This window comes from Myodes glareolus, chromosome 2 (assembly GCF_982192425.1).
Source record: "Myodes glareolus chromosome 2, mMyoGla1.1, whole genome shotgun sequence".
Lineage (NCBI taxonomy): Eukaryota > Metazoa > Chordata > Mammalia > Rodentia > Cricetidae > Myodes > Myodes glareolus.
The window spans coordinates 80,904,288-80,922,234 of record NC_142027.1 but is presented as its reverse complement, the minus strand read 5'-3'; the positions used below and the strand labels follow the sequence as shown (position 1 = coordinate 80,922,234).

Below are 17,947 nucleotides of genomic sequence, written 5' to 3'. Positions count from 1 at the left end.
TGCTATAACCAGGCTTGTCTCAAGCTAGTTGAGCTTTCCTTCCTCGGCCTTGTGAGTGCCAGGTTGTAGGTGTGAACCATTATACCCTGCTGATAGTATGCCGTTATCACAGCTGATAGTTAAGCCCCTGCTGTTCTGGCCTGTATGTGTATATTTTGACATTCTAATTTGAGAGCGCTCTAGAGTGCAGCAGAGCTCCTGGATGTCATTTTTACAGGTGGAAAAGAACCCTTAAGGGTTGGAGTTCTGCATCTTGCTGAAGGTCTAAGTAGTAGCTGGTGCAGTTTGACATACAAAAAATAAAGTACACAGTTCTTTTCTTGACAGGGATTTGCCATGAGGCCCTGACTGACCAGGTACTGATTGTGTAAATCAGGTCGATCTGGAACTTGTAGTGATCCCCCTGCCTCTGCCTCTGTCTGCTGGAATCACAGGTGTGTGCCACTGTGCCCAGCTATGATAGTGTGACTGTCCCAGATTGAAGCTGTTCTGTACCTGGTTATTTGGTGTTTTATTTATGTGTAGAGTCACTATCAAGTTAGACCATTGATTTCACAGCCACTGTTTCTGTGGTAGAGGGAACTTTCAATCATTTCCCATATATTCAGTCATCGATAGTTGATTAATTTTTCATAAAAATGTTTGTATTATAAATTTATTTGTCCATCATTGAAAAAAAAAGAGGCCTCTTCTAAATTAACACATAGTTTGTGCCTCATAATCAGAATTCCTAACATTTGAATTTACTTGTGTTTGACCAGTGTACTTCCTCTTTAAATGCTAAGATTACAGGCATGTGTACCATACCGTGTTTATATGGTACTAGAGACAGAACCTAAGGCTTTTTACAAGCCAGGGAAGCACTCTACCAGTTGAACTAAATCCCTAGACTCACTAAATTCTTTTTCTTACAAAAAGAAAAACAGGCTGGAGAGATGGCTCAGTGCTTTAGAGTACCGACTACTTTTCCAGAGGACCTGTGTTTGGTTCCCAGGATCCATATGGCAGCTCACAGCTATCATAACCCTAGTTACCAGGGATCCTACACCCTCTTGTGGATTCCACGGGCACCAGGCATGCACATGGGGAATAAACATCCGTGTGAGCACAAACTTTGATAATCTAAAACATAAATTTAACAAAAATTTAAAACAGCCCTACTGCCAGGTGTGACTGATGCCCATATTCCCAGCACTTGGGAGAGCAGAGGAGAGCTACATAGTGGGCCCTAGGCCTGCTGGGCTGGAGAAGACAAGATGTTGAGTTACTCATTCTTACCTTTCATTATGTCAGTGCCCTACTGAATGTTGTTTAAATGAATGCAAATGTTAGTTGTCATGTCTTTCAGGACACTTCTACTGTTAGTGGCTCCCACAAAAGGGAACTACGGAATGCTGACCTCACAGGAGATGAGACTTCTCGGCTTTTTGTAAAGAAAACTATAGTAGTAGGCAACGTGTCCAAGTGAGTATATATGAAATGTCTCCTATCAGTTAGTCACTTAAACACTAATACTCTGCCTTTGCTACTTCTTTATTGTGGTGTTACAGTGGGAGGAAGGCTTGGGGATCTTAATTCCAAGCTCTTGTTTTAAAAGTAAATGATGGTCCAGAGGCATTCTTTAGGGTAATATTGCACCTTAGTTAGCAAAATCAGAAATAGAACTGAGAAGTTTCCCCTTTTCTTTGGTTTTTGCAAGACAGGGTTTCTCTGTGTAGCTTTGGAACCTGTCCAGAAATTTGCTCTATAGACTAGGCTGGCCTCGAACTCACAGAGATTCACCTGCCTCTGCCTCATGAGTGCTGGGATTAAATGTGTGCACCACCACCGCCCGGCTGAGTTTCCATCCTACAGTTTCCCAGATCTTGTGATACTCTGTCTTGGACCGTATCCATGACTATCCCTAGTGACCAGTAAAGTGTTTAATTTTGAATGTCACTAAGGAAACAGGGTAGTATACATTTTACTCTTAGCTTTACTTACTATTTTTACTTTACATATGAGTTGCCAGTGTGCATGTGTTCCACATGAATGCCTGGTGCCTACAGAAGCCAGAAAAAGTTATCAGCTCCCCAAGACTGGAGTCACAGAGAGTTGTGAGCTTCCATGTGGGTGCTGGGAGCCAACCTGGGTTCTCTTGGAAAGCAGCCTGTGCTTTTAACCGTGAGCTATCTTTCATCCCCTGCTTATTTATTTTTTAGCCAATGTCTCACTGTTTTGCCAAGCTCGCCTCAAGCTCACAGCCTTCCTGCCTCAACTTACTGTATAGTTCATATTCAACTGAACACACATCACCATGCCCAGTTGCTTCTTACTCTTTCTTGTGAAATTTGTGAAGGTATTATTTAGGTGTTTGTTTTGTTTTCCTTTTGAAATGGTCTCACTGGGCTGGAGCTCTAGAGATCTGTTTGTGTCTGGGTCTGCCCTGCCGTTCTTCGAGAGCCAGTAAGGTTTCATCGCTGCCGTCTACTCTGGCTTGACACGCTTTCCTCCACTTTCATAACCTCAACGTTTTATATTTATCTGCCATTGTCACCACCAAAACTGAAACCAAATTTTTTTCCCTGAAAACCCATGTATTTCTTTTGTGAAATGGAATGATTTAGGGGGCTAAAGAGATAGCTCAATGATTAAGAACACGGGATGCTTTCCCAGAGGACCCAGGTTCAGTGCCCAGCCCCCACAAGTCCCCTCACGGCTCTTTGTAACTCTGGTTCTAGGGAATACATGAAGTCAAAACAACTATACACAAAAATATAAAATTAAAGATTAAGTGACTTATGTGTGATGGCATTTTGTGGTTTGCTCCCACCTCCCCCAGTTCCAACACTCGGGCTCTCTATGAATTACAACTTTGGCTGCATAGTAAGACCCCCATCTCAGAACTAAACAAGCAAGCAAACAAACAGAAAAAGAAATATTAAGACTTTAGTGACTCTGAAAGGTGAGCCAAAGAGATTTGACTTGTAAATAATAAAGTCACTGGTGTTTATCATCAGATCAAAAAGGTCTCATTTCTAGCTGCCTGGTGAATATTTTAACAGAAATACTTTCTTTAAAAATAGTTCATTTATTTTTACTTCATGTGCCTTGGTGTTTTGCCTTCTTGTATGTCTGTGTGAGGGTGTACAGACTTGTGGGTGCTGGGATTCAAACCCAGGTCCTCTGGAAGAGCAGTTAATGCTCTTGACTGCTGAGCCATCTCTCCAGCCCTGCTTACTTTTAAGTTATTTTTTTTCATCGTAATGATATTTTCAGTGTCTACAGAGTGAGTTCCAGGAAAGCCAGACAGCTACAGCTGTCTTTAGTTAAAAAAAAAAAAAACATAAAAAGACAAGTGATTGATCTCTTTTAATTTGGAATTGATAATCAGAAAATTACGGGAAATAAGTAGGCATGGGGGCTAGGGAGGGTTTAGAAAAAGTAAAGACTTGAGTCTGCTTGAGTCTGGCTAGGTGTGGCCACTGTTACTTCTAGGGTTTTAATCTTGCTTTAAGCAGTAGCTCATTAGTAATAGTGATTAAAAATTTTTTTTAATATGTATGTTTGTTTTGCCTTCATGTATGTATGTGTGCCGCATGTGTGCCTGATGTCCACAGAGGTCAGAAGAGGGCACAGAACAGACAGCTGTGAGCCACTCTGGGTATTGGGAATCAAACTTGGATCTTCTGAAGAGCAGTCAGTGACCTTAATTACTGAGCTGTCATTCTAGCCCCAATTACTAGTTTTGAGGTTGTTTTAAATTTATCCTTATTATTAATCATTATTGTGTGTATATGTGCACTGTTTGTGTATTATGAACTTGCACACCATGGCGCATACATGGAAGTCAGGAATTCTTGTTGTTGTTGTTGTTTATTTTTTGGTTTTTCAAGACAGGATTTCTTCGTGTAGCCCTGGCTGTTCTGGAACTCACTCTATAGACCAGACTGGCCCTCAAACTCAGAGAGATTTGCCTGCCTCTGCCTCCTGAGTGCTGGGATCCCCGCCCCCCCCCCCCTCAGGACACCTTTTTAAGGAATCTTTGGATCAAATTCAGATAGACCAGAATTTTGTGGCAAGAGCCTTCATCCACTGAAACATCTCACAAACACAAATGATTAGACCTTTGAAGGAAGAAATTTGTCTCTTTTTTTCCCCAGGTACATACCTCCAGATAAGCGGGAAGAAAATGACCAGTCAACCCATAAGTGGATGGTGTATGTCCGAGGGTCCCGGAGAGAACCCAGCATTAATCACTTTGTCAAGAAAGTTTGGTTTTTTCTTCATCCGAGCTATAAACCAAACGACCTTGTGGAAGTTAGGTGAGCATGCCTAAGATTTACTAAACTGAAGAAAAGTGATTAACTTTGTAACATGCCTTAGAAATGTTTCTACTGTTAATAAGGTGCTCAGTACCTGCTCTTGGTCATTAAGTAGCTTTAGCTGTGGTTTCCTCTGCAGGGTTTCACTAACTGGACCTGTCAGCGCCTGTCATTGTCACTGTACTGTGTTAGTAGCCATGAAGCACTGGTGCATATACAATGTTAGTGATAATTAAGTACATCCATTTAACATTACAGAAATGTTTAAAGTTCCTCATAATTTTACTGTCTCAGTTATAATCCCAGTGATATTTCTTCTGTATGTAGACTTACCTAGTACAGTTTTTTTCCCAGCAAGATGGAATGGTTATAGGTAGTGATGTGAAATTATTTAGATGCATTATTAGATACAGTTATTTAGATGCATTTTGGACATCTTTATATGATGTTAATATCTCCTAAGAACCTTTACTGTCATCTTTGGTTTATTTCAGTGAAATCCCTTGTGTGCTACAGAACATTGTATTTACTCCTGACTCCTAAAACGTGGCCCTGTTGAACTTCCTAAGTGACAAATTCTTTCTCTCTCTCTGTCTGTCTCTGTCTCTCCTCCTCTCTCCCTCCCTTCTCCCCCCCACCCCACACACTTTGTGGTATTGGATCTAGGAAGGAATGTCTTCTTTTTAGTATTTATGCTTTCTGGATCCTTCCTTTAAAACACCTCAATCCAGAGTCAGCAGGTGACACACGCCTTTAATCCCAGCACTCAGCAACAGGAGACAGAGGCAGGTGGATCTCTGAGTTTAAGGTCAGCTAGATATACAGAGTAAGTTCCAGGACGGCCAGGGCTACATGGAGAAAATCTGTCTTGACAAACCAAAAAACAAAACCAAAAACAAAGCCTTAACCACCTCAGTTCTGTTGCAGCCCCTCATGACCTGACATCCTCCTCAGTGTGGTTATCTATTAATTTCTCATATCAGTACCTCTTTGAAATTCACATTTAGAACCTGTTTTACTGATACTGCTCTTTACATAAGTAGAACCTTTTAAAAAACTTTTATTTGTTCTTTTCTCATAGAGTACATCCCAACTGCAGCTTTCCCTTCCCCAAGATCTACCCCCACCCCCATCTCTCTGCAGAAAAGAGCAGGACTCCCAGGGACATCAACCAAACACGACATACGTGTTTCAAGGAGACCAGGCAGAAACCCTCACATCAAGGTTGCGTGAGACAACCCAGTAGGAGGAAAAGGGCTCCAAGGGCAGGCAAGAGTGTTGGAGACACCCTCCTTCCCATGTCAGGAATCCCCCAAGATACCAAGCCAGCAACCATAATATATATGCAGAGGACCTAGCACAGACCCATTCAGACTCCAAGATTGCTGCTTCAGTCTCTGAGTCCCCATAATGTCTTTAACCCCTCCGACTCTCACATTTCTCCTTCCTTTCTTCCTCAGGGTTCCCTGAACTCTGAGGGGAGGGACCCAATGGAGACCTCCAATTGGCTCTCTGCCTAATATCAGGCTGTGGGTCTCTGCATCTGTTCCTATCTGCTGCTGGACGAAGCCTCTCTGGTGACTGGATAAGGCAGAACTGATCTATGGATATATCAAAATATTAGGAATCAATTCATTGATTTACTTCTTCCCTCCCTCCCTCCCTCCCTCCCTCCCTCCCTCCCTCTCTCCATCTCCCCCTCCCTCCCCAGTTGTGTTTCCTTTTACTCTGGCAGTGTTGGTCGTGGGGTCCTGTGGTGGCATGGGCCTCAAATTAAACCAGTCATTGGTTGGCCATTACCACAAGTTCTGTGCCACCAGCACATTTGCAAATAGGACAGATTGTAGGCCGAAGGTTTTGTGGCTGAGTTGGTACTTCAGTTTCACCATTGGGAGCCTTGTCTGATTACTAGGGTCACCCTCATAGGTTCTAGAATGTTAACACTGTACCATATTTCCACATCACTCCCTATATGCCCCCAATTGCAGTTGCTGGACGTGGTGGTCCTTTAATTCTAGCACTTGAAAGGCTGGGGCAGATGGATCTCTAAGTTTGAGACCAGCCTGGTCTACAGAGAAATTTTCAGGATAGCCAGAGCTATGTAGAGTCCCTATCGCAAAAATAAAATAGCTGGAGAAGCCATTTGCTCCGATTAGTCCTAGTATACAAGTTTGTTATTACACCTAATGATTTACATGTATGTCACCCTTATTTGAATTTGAGCTTTCTTCTTTTTTTTTCCCCCATTTTTTTTTTTGCGGTAGGGTTTTATGATCCCTTTGCTTCTGTCTCCCCACTGTTGAAATGACTGGCAGCGCTGCCATTTCTGGTCTGTGTGGTGCTAGAGGTCAAGCACACGGTTTCATGCATGCCGAACAAACATGAGCCCATAGAGCCCCATCTTGAGTTCCGAATTCAGGCTGCTGCTTTTTATTTTTTGAGACATAGATTCACTGTAGAGCTCAGAAATCCACCTGCCTCTGCCTCTGGAGTGCTGAGATTAAAGATCACCCGGCATTGGCTTGAGCTCCTTGCTGTTTGGGACCTCTTAGTAGTAGGAGCATCCCCAAAGTCTGACATGGCTCCTGGAACTAGTCAGTACTCATTTCGTCTTTGATGCAGAATGAGCTGCTGAGTTTGTGGGGTGGGCTATTACATTGTAAGTAACTCTGCTTGTCTGAAAGTTTTAAATTATACTGAGTAGAAACTCCAGTTTCCCTGAATTTTTTTCAGGAGGTAGGGTTGAGGCAGAGTCTTACTGTGTAGACCAAATTGGCCTGTCATGTGATGTAGTCCTCTTGTCTCAACCTGCCAATGCTGATATTCAGGTGTGCACTTCTAACTGCTGAAAAGTAAATTCTTCTGTGCCTTGGATAGGACGTAATCAGTGCTTCTATAGCAGTTCAGGTATTTGAGAGAGGCTCGCGAGTCTGGTCCTGTGACCTCCAGGATACACTTATTCCAGGTGTCGTTTGTGCGACTGTGTTGAACTCCTTGTCACTAGATTATAGTCCCTGACACACTCCAGCCTAGCTGTCATTTATCTGACTGTGTTGTGTCCCGTCACTAGACTATGGTCCCTGACACACTCCAGCCTAGCTGTCATTTATCCGACTGTGTTGTGCCCCGGGTCACTAGGCTATGGTCCCTGACACACTCCAGCTTAGCTGTCCTTTATGGAGTTGTGTTGTGTCCCCTGTCACTAGGCTGTGGTCCCTGGCACACTCCAGCTTTTCTGTATCCTATTAAAATATTCTTCTGAGACCTAACATACCATTCCAGATATGGTATTGTGTAAAGTGGGTTAAAATAGTTAGCCTGTGTCTTGGATTTAGTATGCTCTCTGTGGGACTCCAAAGCTTGCTTGTGCCTGGTGTCAGGGTTAACTTGATATATAGTACTTGGATGTAATTTGATAACAGCTATTAAGGAACTTTGGTTTAATTTGTTTTTTTAAATCAAAGCAGAAATGTATTTCTCATGATCAGTGAACCTCCACATCGTTGCACATTACCTGATGAATACAGGTATTTTCTTCTATAGAAACCATCTTTTTCATACTTGGTTCACTTGTCATGACTAATCTCAACCAAATTCCTAAGAACTGTTATAGTAAACTTTATCAGCCAGTCACTAAGTGCGCTGGATTCTAGACCTTGTGCGGAGAGTACAAAAAATGAACACTTGGTCCCTGCCTTTGAGGAGCTAAGTGGTCTCCCTAGCCGTGGCGCATGTGAGACTGCCGTGGGTTAGTGTGGCATCAGCCTGAGCTGCAGCACTGGAGGAGGACTGGGTAAGGAGCCCTGCTGCCGTGCGCTCTGTACTAGCATGTGGTGAGAGCTGTGCTCTGTAGCCCGGGGCTTGAGTTTGAATCCTGGTTTTTACTGTTCGCTGCTATGTGTCCTTGCAAGTTAGTTATGCAGTTGAACTGTGCCTCCAAATGGTACTTAGTGAGGCTATAAACTCTGGCTGAGTTAGTAGATCTAAAATGTTTAGAACAGCATTTGTGTTATGGAAATACTCTGAACGTTTGCCACTGTCTCCATGGAAATCAGAAGTACCCATTCTAGGAAGACCTTGGAGAAACATTTTAGTTCTTTTGAAGGTCTTCCATGTAGGAGATGATTTATTTATTCTTTGTAATTCCATATTTAGAACTTTAATGCAGCAGACAGACCTACTGACATTGAACCCATACTTTCCTCAGCCTTCCCAGTGCTTTATTTACAGGTGTGAGCCACGTCCAGCTGAAGCCCTCAATAAGCAGTGCATCCTGTGTCACTAGATGATGGAGGAGGGTTAACTGTCTATGTGTTACTTTCATTGGTTAATAAAGAAACTGCCTTGGCCTTTTTGATAGGCCAGCCCTTAGGTGAGAGTAGGCAGAACAGAATTGTGGGAGAAAGAAAGCAGAGGCAGGCAGACGCCATAGCTCTCCTCCCCGAGATGGACCCTGGTTAGACTCGTCCCGGTAAGCCACAGTCAAGTGGCAACACGCATTAATAGAAATGGGTTAAATCAATATGTAAGAGCTAGCCAATAAGAGGTTATAACTAATTGGCCAGGCAGTGTTTAAATGAATACAGTTTCCGTGTAATTATTTTGGGTAAAGCTAGCTGGGCGAAAATGCAGCCCACCGCTCCTTTTACAACTAGAAGTAACTGAAAGACTGGCTGCTGCTTTTTCAACAGAATGGTTGTAAACCTGTAGTGTCTAATATTAAATCCATAGAGGTGACTGAAGGCTAAGAAAATAAATGTAAGGCAGAAACAAAACCAGACTCGGAAAGTTGTCTGTGTGTACTCCGTCTTTGCCCTTAGAGACTCTGCCAGTTTGGGCAAACACCATCCAAGCCTGGTGGACGCCTAGTTTTGCTGTCATCTAGCACACGGAGAAGCTCTGTAGTAGCTTGCTACAAAGTGGAGTTTCTCTGATTCAGAGTAACTGGCCTTACTGTATTAGTGTGGGACATTTTCTCTACCTTTCATGCTGCTCTTAAATTCAGGGTGGTTCCTGTCTTAGACACTTAGTTTCTGGATCTACTTGTTAATTCCCATGTTAGGCTCCTCTCAGGCTGTGTTCTGAGACTCTGACCTAACTGGATTCTTATCTCAGTTTTCCAGAAGTATAGCCCAGGGAGAATGCCTTTTCCTGTCCAATGTCAGCACCTTATTACAATAATTCTAACTCAGAGATTCACAAACACTTTCCATTTTAAAACATTCTTTCTCCTGTTACCTTAAGCTATATAGTCTGACTACTTCAAGATCTTTTAATTGTCTAAATTTTTTTTTATTTATTTTTATTATGTATACAATATGTCTGTGTATATACCTGCAGGCCAGAAGAGGGCACCAAGCCTCATTACAGATGGTTGTGAGCCACCATGTGGTTGCTGGGAATTGAACTCAGGACCTTTGGAAGAGCAGGCGATGCTCTTAACCACTGAGCCATCTCTCCAGTCCCCTAAATTTTTTTTTATTATGGAACATTTTACCCATACACAAAAGCAAAAAATGGGATTAACCTTCATGTACCCTCTTCTTTTTATCCTTTATTCATAAGTTATATTGTAACTGAAGAATTTTTTTTTTCTTTCTTTTTGGTTTTTAGGGACAGTGTTTCTCTGTTTAAACTCACTCTGGTAGATCAGACTGGGCTTGAAGTCGCAGAATCCACCTGCCTCTGCCTCTGCCTCTGCCTTCTCAGTGCTGGGATTAAAGGCATACGCCACCACCGCCCAACGTGACTGAGCTTTCTTTACTCCAGTTAACATTCAAATAATACACTCCTGCGCTCGGAGATCACAGCGACAACTTGCTTTCTTTTTATGAAGTTCTTTCAGCAGATAATCCCTATTAAGTGACCTCTTTTAGATCAAATATGATTATGATTTATTATGGTTTGGGATGCACATCTCGCCTCCTGTGCCTGTCAGGTGTCACGCAGGGTTTCTGACTCTAGTGGACCCTTTTCACTCTGGTTCCACTTAAGAAAATGACCTTGACTCATGCAGTCTGTACCTCTTAGCTGTGATCATTTAGTGATGTAGACTTGAATTACAGTTTTACTATTTATTATTTTGTGTGTGCGCGTGAAACTTAGCATGGTGATTTAGCAACTCAAGAAGAAACCTAACTGGATTTTTGGGATGACATGAGGTTCTGTTTTGTCTCTTAGAAACGTTCTTATAGAACGAGAGTATAAAACGTAAGGTAAATGTGTAAATTTCTGCTTCTCCCTAGAGAGCCCCCTTTTCACCTGACTAGAAGAGGCTGGGGCGAGTTTCCTGTGAGAGTGCAAGTTCACTTTAAGGACAGCCAGAACAAGCGGATAGATATCATACACAATCTGAAGGTACTGTATGTACTGACTGTAGCAGCGCACTGCTTGCTGGAAACTCAGTGTCTGTTTTCATTACCTGAGGACTGTGACTGCCGATGGTGGAATCAGGGGAACCCTGTGTGTGTGATGCTTACTGCTACAGCGCTTTCTCCTCAGAGCTGGGGAGGCAGTTACTCCACATCACATGTATACTCTTCAGAAAAGAAACAAGACCTCAAACCTTCCTGTTCTCATGTAGCCCTGGATGTCTTGGAACTCATTCTGTAGACCAGGCTGGCCTCGAACTCAGAGATCCAGCTGCCTCTGGAGTGCTGGGATTAAAGGCGTGTGCCACCACTGCACTTCAGTTCTTTATCAAACACACTGTTAGTGTGATACTCAAGACTCTGATAGTCTAGTCTTTCTCGTTGAATCTGTTTTTCTATGTGAGGCACAAACTTTGTCATGTTCAATCCCTAACACTGCAAATACAAGCATCACACAAAATACATAAAGATTAGGAGGAGTGAACATGTTTGGACAATAATAAATAAGGTTGTAATAGTTTTGAATTTCTACCTAGGTGGTTTATTATACAGCCATTACAATTCATATTGATTGAATATTTTCTATACAAGGAGAGAAGCTACCTTTGTAGTACATGGTAAGCAGAACATAAAATTGCATGCAGAAAAGGCTGAGCAGGTTCAAGCTCTAGGCTTCGTCCCTAGCACCAATTGAAAGTAAATACATTTTTAGAGTTATGATGTAGCTTGGTGGTAGAGCACTTAACTAGCATGTGCTAGAAATTCTTAGCACCACATATATAAAAAAAGTATCATTCATGATATTTAAAGATTTAAAAAAACCCAAAATATTAGATTAATTGGAATGACATTGTGGCCAGTTTTTCTGCTCCTTTTTGTTTGTTTTGCGTTTTGTTTCTGTTTTTAAACTTTTTTGCCAAAAAAAAATTATGTCACTATTACAGTTGGAAAACAAATCATTTTTAAAGTTCTTGGCAACTGGATGTGGTAACACTAGGGAGGCAGAGGCAGGTGGCTCTCTTTGTAGGCCAGTCTGCCCTATAGAGCGAGTTCCAGGATAGCCAGAACTGTTACACAGAGATCCCTGTCTAGAAAAACCAAGCAGCCAACCAGTTAAATAAACTAATTAAATTAATTAATAAATACAGTTTCTCTTGCCCCAAGTCACCCTCCCTTTGTGGTTATCATCAGTGACTCCAAAAAATGAACTAAGTAAAGTTGAATGCTTCGGTAGAGTTCTCTCTTTCGTAGTTCTGAGACGCCCTGGATCTTCTGCTGATGGTACACAGCACTGCCTGTTTCTCCTATTTATGTTTCTTTGATGTTAGAGAAGAATGGAAAGCAGCGTTAAAGAGCAGGAGGGGCCACTTACCATTTCATGGGAAAAGCTCCAAAATAGTTTTTGCTTTATTAAAACATTTATTTTTATTTTGCACAAATGAGTGTTTTGTCTACATGTATGTATTTGTACCACATGCTTGCCTGGTGTCCACAGAGACCAGAAGAGGGCATCAGATCCCCTGAACATGGAGTTATAGAGAGTTATAAACCACCATGTAAGTACAGGGAACAGAACCAAGAGCAGCCATTGAGCCGTCTCTCCAGCCCCAGTTTTTGCTTTCTTTTGGCCGTTGCGTGTATTATTTGAGAGTGGACCCAGCTCTAATTTAATCAAATAAAGGGCTTGTTTACATAGTGCTTACCAATTACATCTTTTTCGGTTCTTAGTGGAAGATTATTTGAGACACAAATTTTGGGTTGTTTTGTTTGTTTATGTTCAAGGCAGGTTCTCACTATGTAGATCAGGCTGGCCTATAACTCATAGAGATAGCTCTGCCTGCCTCTGCCTCCTGAGTACAGGGATAAAAGGTTTGTATCACTACATCCAGTCATAAAACACAGTACTTTAAAATGATAGTAAAGTATGTTAAAAAAAACCTTATTATTTTTAATAATGTGTATGTATGAGCAGAGGTGCACATTCATGCAGGTGTCCCTGGAGGACGCTGGATGCCCCTGGAGCTGGAGTTATAAGAGATTGGGAGCTGCCTAACATGGGTGCTGGAAATCAAATTTAGGTCCTCTCCAAGAATAGTATACAGTCTTATACTACAGAGACCCTTCTCTTATCTGTAACTTTCCTTGAAGCATGATTTTATTACTTTTTGTATATTAGCTTGATCTCAGATTCAACTGAGGAAATAGGGCGAGTCTGGTCTTCCCTGGAACCCTGGCACCCGGGAGCCTGGTACAGATTCACGGACCTATCCTCAGTAGACCGTTTGTCAGTTGCTATGAGAAAGTGACTAGATTGGTTCTTAGTTTATATGTAACAATACAGATTATAGAGAGATTTATTTCTACCTTTAGAGAACAGAGACATGAATTTAACCTAAAGTTGTCCTGTAGTCTTGGCCCTGTCCTTAAATGTTAATAATTAAGATATTAAAAATATTAAGATGTCGGGATCCAGACCAGTCTTGCTGCGTAGGCCATAGAATCTGTAGTGTGCTTGCTTCCCTCTCTGTGGTGCCAGGAGAAGTGGGTTTATATCAAAGCAGGTGTTGGTGGCCTTACATGTACCCTGTCTCCTACCTAAAATCAGCCCAGTTACAGGCCTGTGCTGTGAAGCCACTCCCATCCCCACAAAGATAGCAGAAAAGGCTGTCACTTCTACCACATGGGCCCTGATTCCTCTCTCCAGAGCCGGCATCCATTTTGCTGTCCTGTCTGCCCATGGCATTAGGAACTCGTAATGATAAACCTCTGTCTCGGTGTCCCTTTGAAGCCACATCTGCAGCCTCTCACCACCATTAATTGTGTTACTGTTTTTAACCTTCAGAGCACCAAAATATGGCAAACCTTGCCTATGTGGGCTACTACACAGCTTCCCCAGTTTGCACTCCTGTCTCTTAGAAACCCTAAAACCCATCCCCTGCTTACTGCTCCGCCCAGCCTCACTTATTCCTATTTATCTTTGGTTTTTTTTTTCCCAACTTAGTGTTTTTTCTTTTAGTCTTACTGTATAGTGTTTGTACTGATAAGGTGTTAAAATATTTTTCTATTGTGGGGATATAAATTGAAATGCTACAATAATAAGAATTTCAAAGTAACAATAAACTGTTGTTGGTGATATAATCCCCTCAGTTTATGTTCCTTGCCTTAAAAAAATTCTTTTGTGGTACCATTGTATTTCAAGTATTTAATGTTGGCTGTAATGCTTAAATTTTCAGTTATGTATATTTCTTCTTTCTTTTATTTTTCTTTCCTTTTTTTGGTTTTTCGAGACAGGGTTTCTCTGTAGCTTTGGAGCCTGTCCTGGAACTAGCTCTTGTAGACCAGGCTGGCCTTGAATTTACAGAAATCCGCCTGCCTCTGCCTCCTGAGTGCTGGGATTAAAGACATGTGCAACCACCGCCCGGCAGTCATGTACATTTCTATAGCCTGTCATTGGAAATATTTTCACACAACTTTTTATAAACTCACATCAGTGTCACATAATACCTTAAAATTGACGTGGTATGTTTATTGAAACATTCTTTATTGTTTCTGATTACAGATAGGGCTGGAAATTTGGCTTTACTCAGATTTCCTTCAGAATATCAGCTTGCAGTTAACTGGTGTTAGGTAAACCTGTATCCTCAGGTTCATGAGTAGAGTGAAATCTAACGTTTCCCCTTTACTTTTGAATAGCTGGATAGAACCTACACTGGCTTACAGACCCTGGGTGCAGAGACGGTAGGTACCTTCCCTCAGCCTTGTGGGGGGGGCAAGGGGTAAGTGTGTGGTGTGTGTGTGTGAGAGAGAGAGAGAGATTCACACGCATTGTGCTCAGCTTACATGTGTAATATAGGGTATCACCTAGGCTCACCTCAAATCCAAACTTCTTACCTCAGCCTCTGTAGTGCTAGGATTACAGGCATTTGCCACCATCCCAGAATCCTTATTTTGATTGAACAAGCAAAAAAAAAAAATGATTATTGGTCTTTTTTAAGTTGGATTTTCACTGCCGCCACAACCATTGTGTTTCCCTTTTTTTCTAATTGTGCTTTAAAACATGAGAAAATTTTTAGGATCCGAACCATATATAGCATATAGCTCAGTGGCACGAATTATGTTCAGGATGATATCTGGCACCTCCTGAATTTCCCTCACCTTACCTCCTTCACATGATTAGAATCAGCATTTGGCTTCCTAAAATCAGCTTTATTTGCAGTACATATAGTATCCATCCATGTTGTAGATGCCATTCCCCCTTTGTAAGATTTATTTTTATATTTTTATTTGTATGAGTGTTTTTCCTGCATGTGTAAATGTCCACCCCATGTGTGCCTAGTAGCCATGGAAGTCAGAAGAGGGTGTCAGATCCCCTGGAGCTGGAGTAAAGGATAGTTGTGAGCCACCATGTAGGTGCTGGGAGCTGAACCCAGGTCTTTTGCAAGAATAAGCTCTCTTTTGTTTATTTAAGATTTACTTTTAATCTTCTATATGTTTATATCTGAGTGTATGCCATATATGTGAGTGTGCCGAAAGAGACCAGAAGATTTCAACTCCCTGAAGCTGAAGTTAGTGAGCCCTGGGAATCAAACTCAGGTCTTCTAGAGTAGTAAATGCATACTGTAAGCCACCGAGCGATCTTTCCAGCCACTAAAGATCTTTAATTTTTTTATTTATACATGTGAGTATTTTGCCTTTGTGTATATGCACCACATGTGTACAATGTTCACAAAGGCCAGAAAGAGGGCATTGGGTTCCTTGGAACTAAATTTACACACAGTAGTTAACTAAGATGATGATAGCTGGGAATTGATCAGCTAACTAAATCTTCGCTGTTCAGAGAAGTGAACTTTATGATGTCAGAAGATATCTATTAAGTTCCTTCTTGTATGCTTTCACTGGTCCACATGTTAGGAAGAAAGAGAAGAGTAAGGTAATTTTTATTCTTGATATTTTTGAGCATGAGGACAGTGACCTAGTCTGCCTTCTGTTGCTGTGCTAATAAAGACCATGACCAGAGTGATCTGGGGAGGAAAGGACTTACTGCTTCTTACAGCTCCCAAGTCGTAGCCTATGACTGAAGAAAATCAGGGCAGGAATGCAAACAAAAACCTGGAAGCAGGAATTCAAGCAGAGTCAGGGAGGAATGCTGCTTATTGGCTTGTTCTCTGTGGTGTCCTCAGCCTGTTTTCTTACATAACTCAGAACGCCCAGCCCAGGGGTGATACTGCTTACAGTGGGCTGGGCCCTCTCACATCCATTATTAATCAAGAAAACGCTCCACAGCCCAGTCTGATGGACGCATTTTCTGAATTGAGGTTCCTCTTCACAAATGACCCTGGGTTGTGTCAAGTTGACAAAAATAACCAGCACAGACAGTAAACACAGAGGTGTATGACAATTTCAACTACAGATAGGTGCTGGGTGGAAGAGTGGCTGGTGAATGGGGTCTTACGTTAAGTTGCAGTGGATAAAGGTCTCCCTGAGAGGGTGACTTTGACGTGTGCTGGTGGGATGCCGCTATAGGGAAGAACGTTGAGCGGTAGAATCTGTAAAGGAAGGGAAGGAACTCAATTGAGGCATCCAGCTGTTGAACCAGATGATGAAAATCTCATCTATAGGTCGAAATCGCCTGTTGAGGTGTGGTTTCATCTCTCAGGGCACCGTTTTCTGATGATGGACTCATAAGCCTACTTGTTGCCCAACTGTGTAGGTAGTGGATGTTGAGCTTCATCGGCATTCTCTTGGCGAAGACTACATTTATCCTCAGTCATCTGAGTCAGACATATCTGACGCCCCTCCATCTTTGACCATTCCAGCCCCAGTGAAAGCTTCCCCAGTGGCACGGTCCCCTGAGCCGGCGTCTGCTGCGCCTGTGGGAGAAGGTAATGCGGTACTCTTGCTTGAGGGAGTCACTCTGGGTGTGTCTCACGTGAATGACACCGGATTGCTGCTTTCAGCAGTTTAAAGTCAATGGAAACATTGTTTTCATAAACGGGCATGCTGCCTCTAGCATACAGCTCTAGTGTGAAATAGCTAATCTTCTGCTCTTCTTGGAAACAAGTTTTTCATAGATTCTTATATTTTATTTCTTTATTGATTTTTATTGAGCTCTCTACATTTTTCTCTGCTCCCATCCCTGCCTCTCCCCTCCCCCTTCAACCCTCCCCCAATTCTTACATTTTATAAAGGTGAAAAGGTCGCAATAATCATTGGATTTTTATTCTTTTTGAACATTTTACTTTATTTTATATGTATGAATGTTTTGACTGTATGTCTGTGTACCACATGCATACCAAGTGCTTATGGAAGCCAAAAGAGGGCATCAGGTTCCCTAGAACTAGAGTTTCAGATGGTTGTAAGCCACCATGTGGGTGCTGGAAATCAAACCCAGGTTCTCTGGCCAGCCAGTGCTCTTAACAGCCAAGCCATCTTTCCAGTCCCTGTATTTTTATCCTTTACTGAAGACATTCTGGCTTGGATTCTGATTAAGTAAATAAGAGACTTTAATAACAAATATTTAACTATGTGAAAAATTGGCATTCACCATCAACAAATGTATTTTGACTGTGGCATTTTTATTATTTAATAAGACTAAATGTATTGTTTATTTTTTATATAAGCATATATATATGCTATATATATTTAAGTTGATTTTAAATGTTTATTTTATGTGCAAACTGATATTTTATTGTGATACTATTTTAGGTTTTATATAAAATTTCAACTTAATTTGTCTTTAGATTTCCAGTGTATCCTCTATGGATATTATTACATTAAAAGAATGGTTTTTGTTTTTTAAAGTTTTTTTTTTCCTTTGGTTTTTAAATTCATATACTATGACATGAGGCAATGGACTTCTATTCTTTTGTATGGTGTAGCGCTTGGTTAATGTGTTCGCCAGTTAATAGAATTTTTTTTAAAAGATTTATATATTGTGTACAGTGTTCAGCCTCCTTATATACCTGCAGGCCAGAAGAGGGCACCAGATTTCATTACAGATGGTTGTGAGCCACTATGTGGTTGCTGGGAATTGAACTCAGGACCTCTGGAAGATCAGGCAGTGCTCTTAACCTCTGAGCCATCTCTCTAACCCCCAGTTAATACATTTTTTTGTATTAATTATGTTCACATTATTGTGACCAACTACTCAGCAAACTTTGACTTTCACGAGGTAGAGTTTATTTTGGCTCACAGCTCAGAGAATATAGTTCATCGCAAGAGGAAAAGGATAGAGGTGGGAACAGCTTGGTGCATGCCAACCAGAAAACACAT

General features: G+C 41.6%; 1 protein-coding gene across 6 annotated transcripts in view; it reads left to right on the top strand.

The window, feature by feature from the left end:
* Window positions 1-17,947, top strand: part of Yeats2 (YEATS domain containing 2) — a 90,166-nt gene that overhangs the window by 20,637 nt on the left and 51,582 nt on the right. For all 6 annotated transcript variants that reach the window (XM_087902326.1, XM_087902328.1, XM_087902342.1 and 3 more), the window contains 5 exons: window positions 1,349-1,464; window positions 4,143-4,304; window positions 10,550-10,661; window positions 14,369-14,417; window positions 16,390-16,557. In XM_087902326.1, the coding sequence (XP_087758452.1) occupies window positions 1,349-1,464; window positions 4,143-4,304; window positions 10,550-10,661; window positions 14,369-14,417; window positions 16,390-16,557 (607 nt within the window). The remainder of the gene's footprint in view (window positions 1-1,348; window positions 1,465-4,142; window positions 4,305-10,549; window positions 10,662-14,368; window positions 14,418-16,389; window positions 16,558-17,947) is intronic.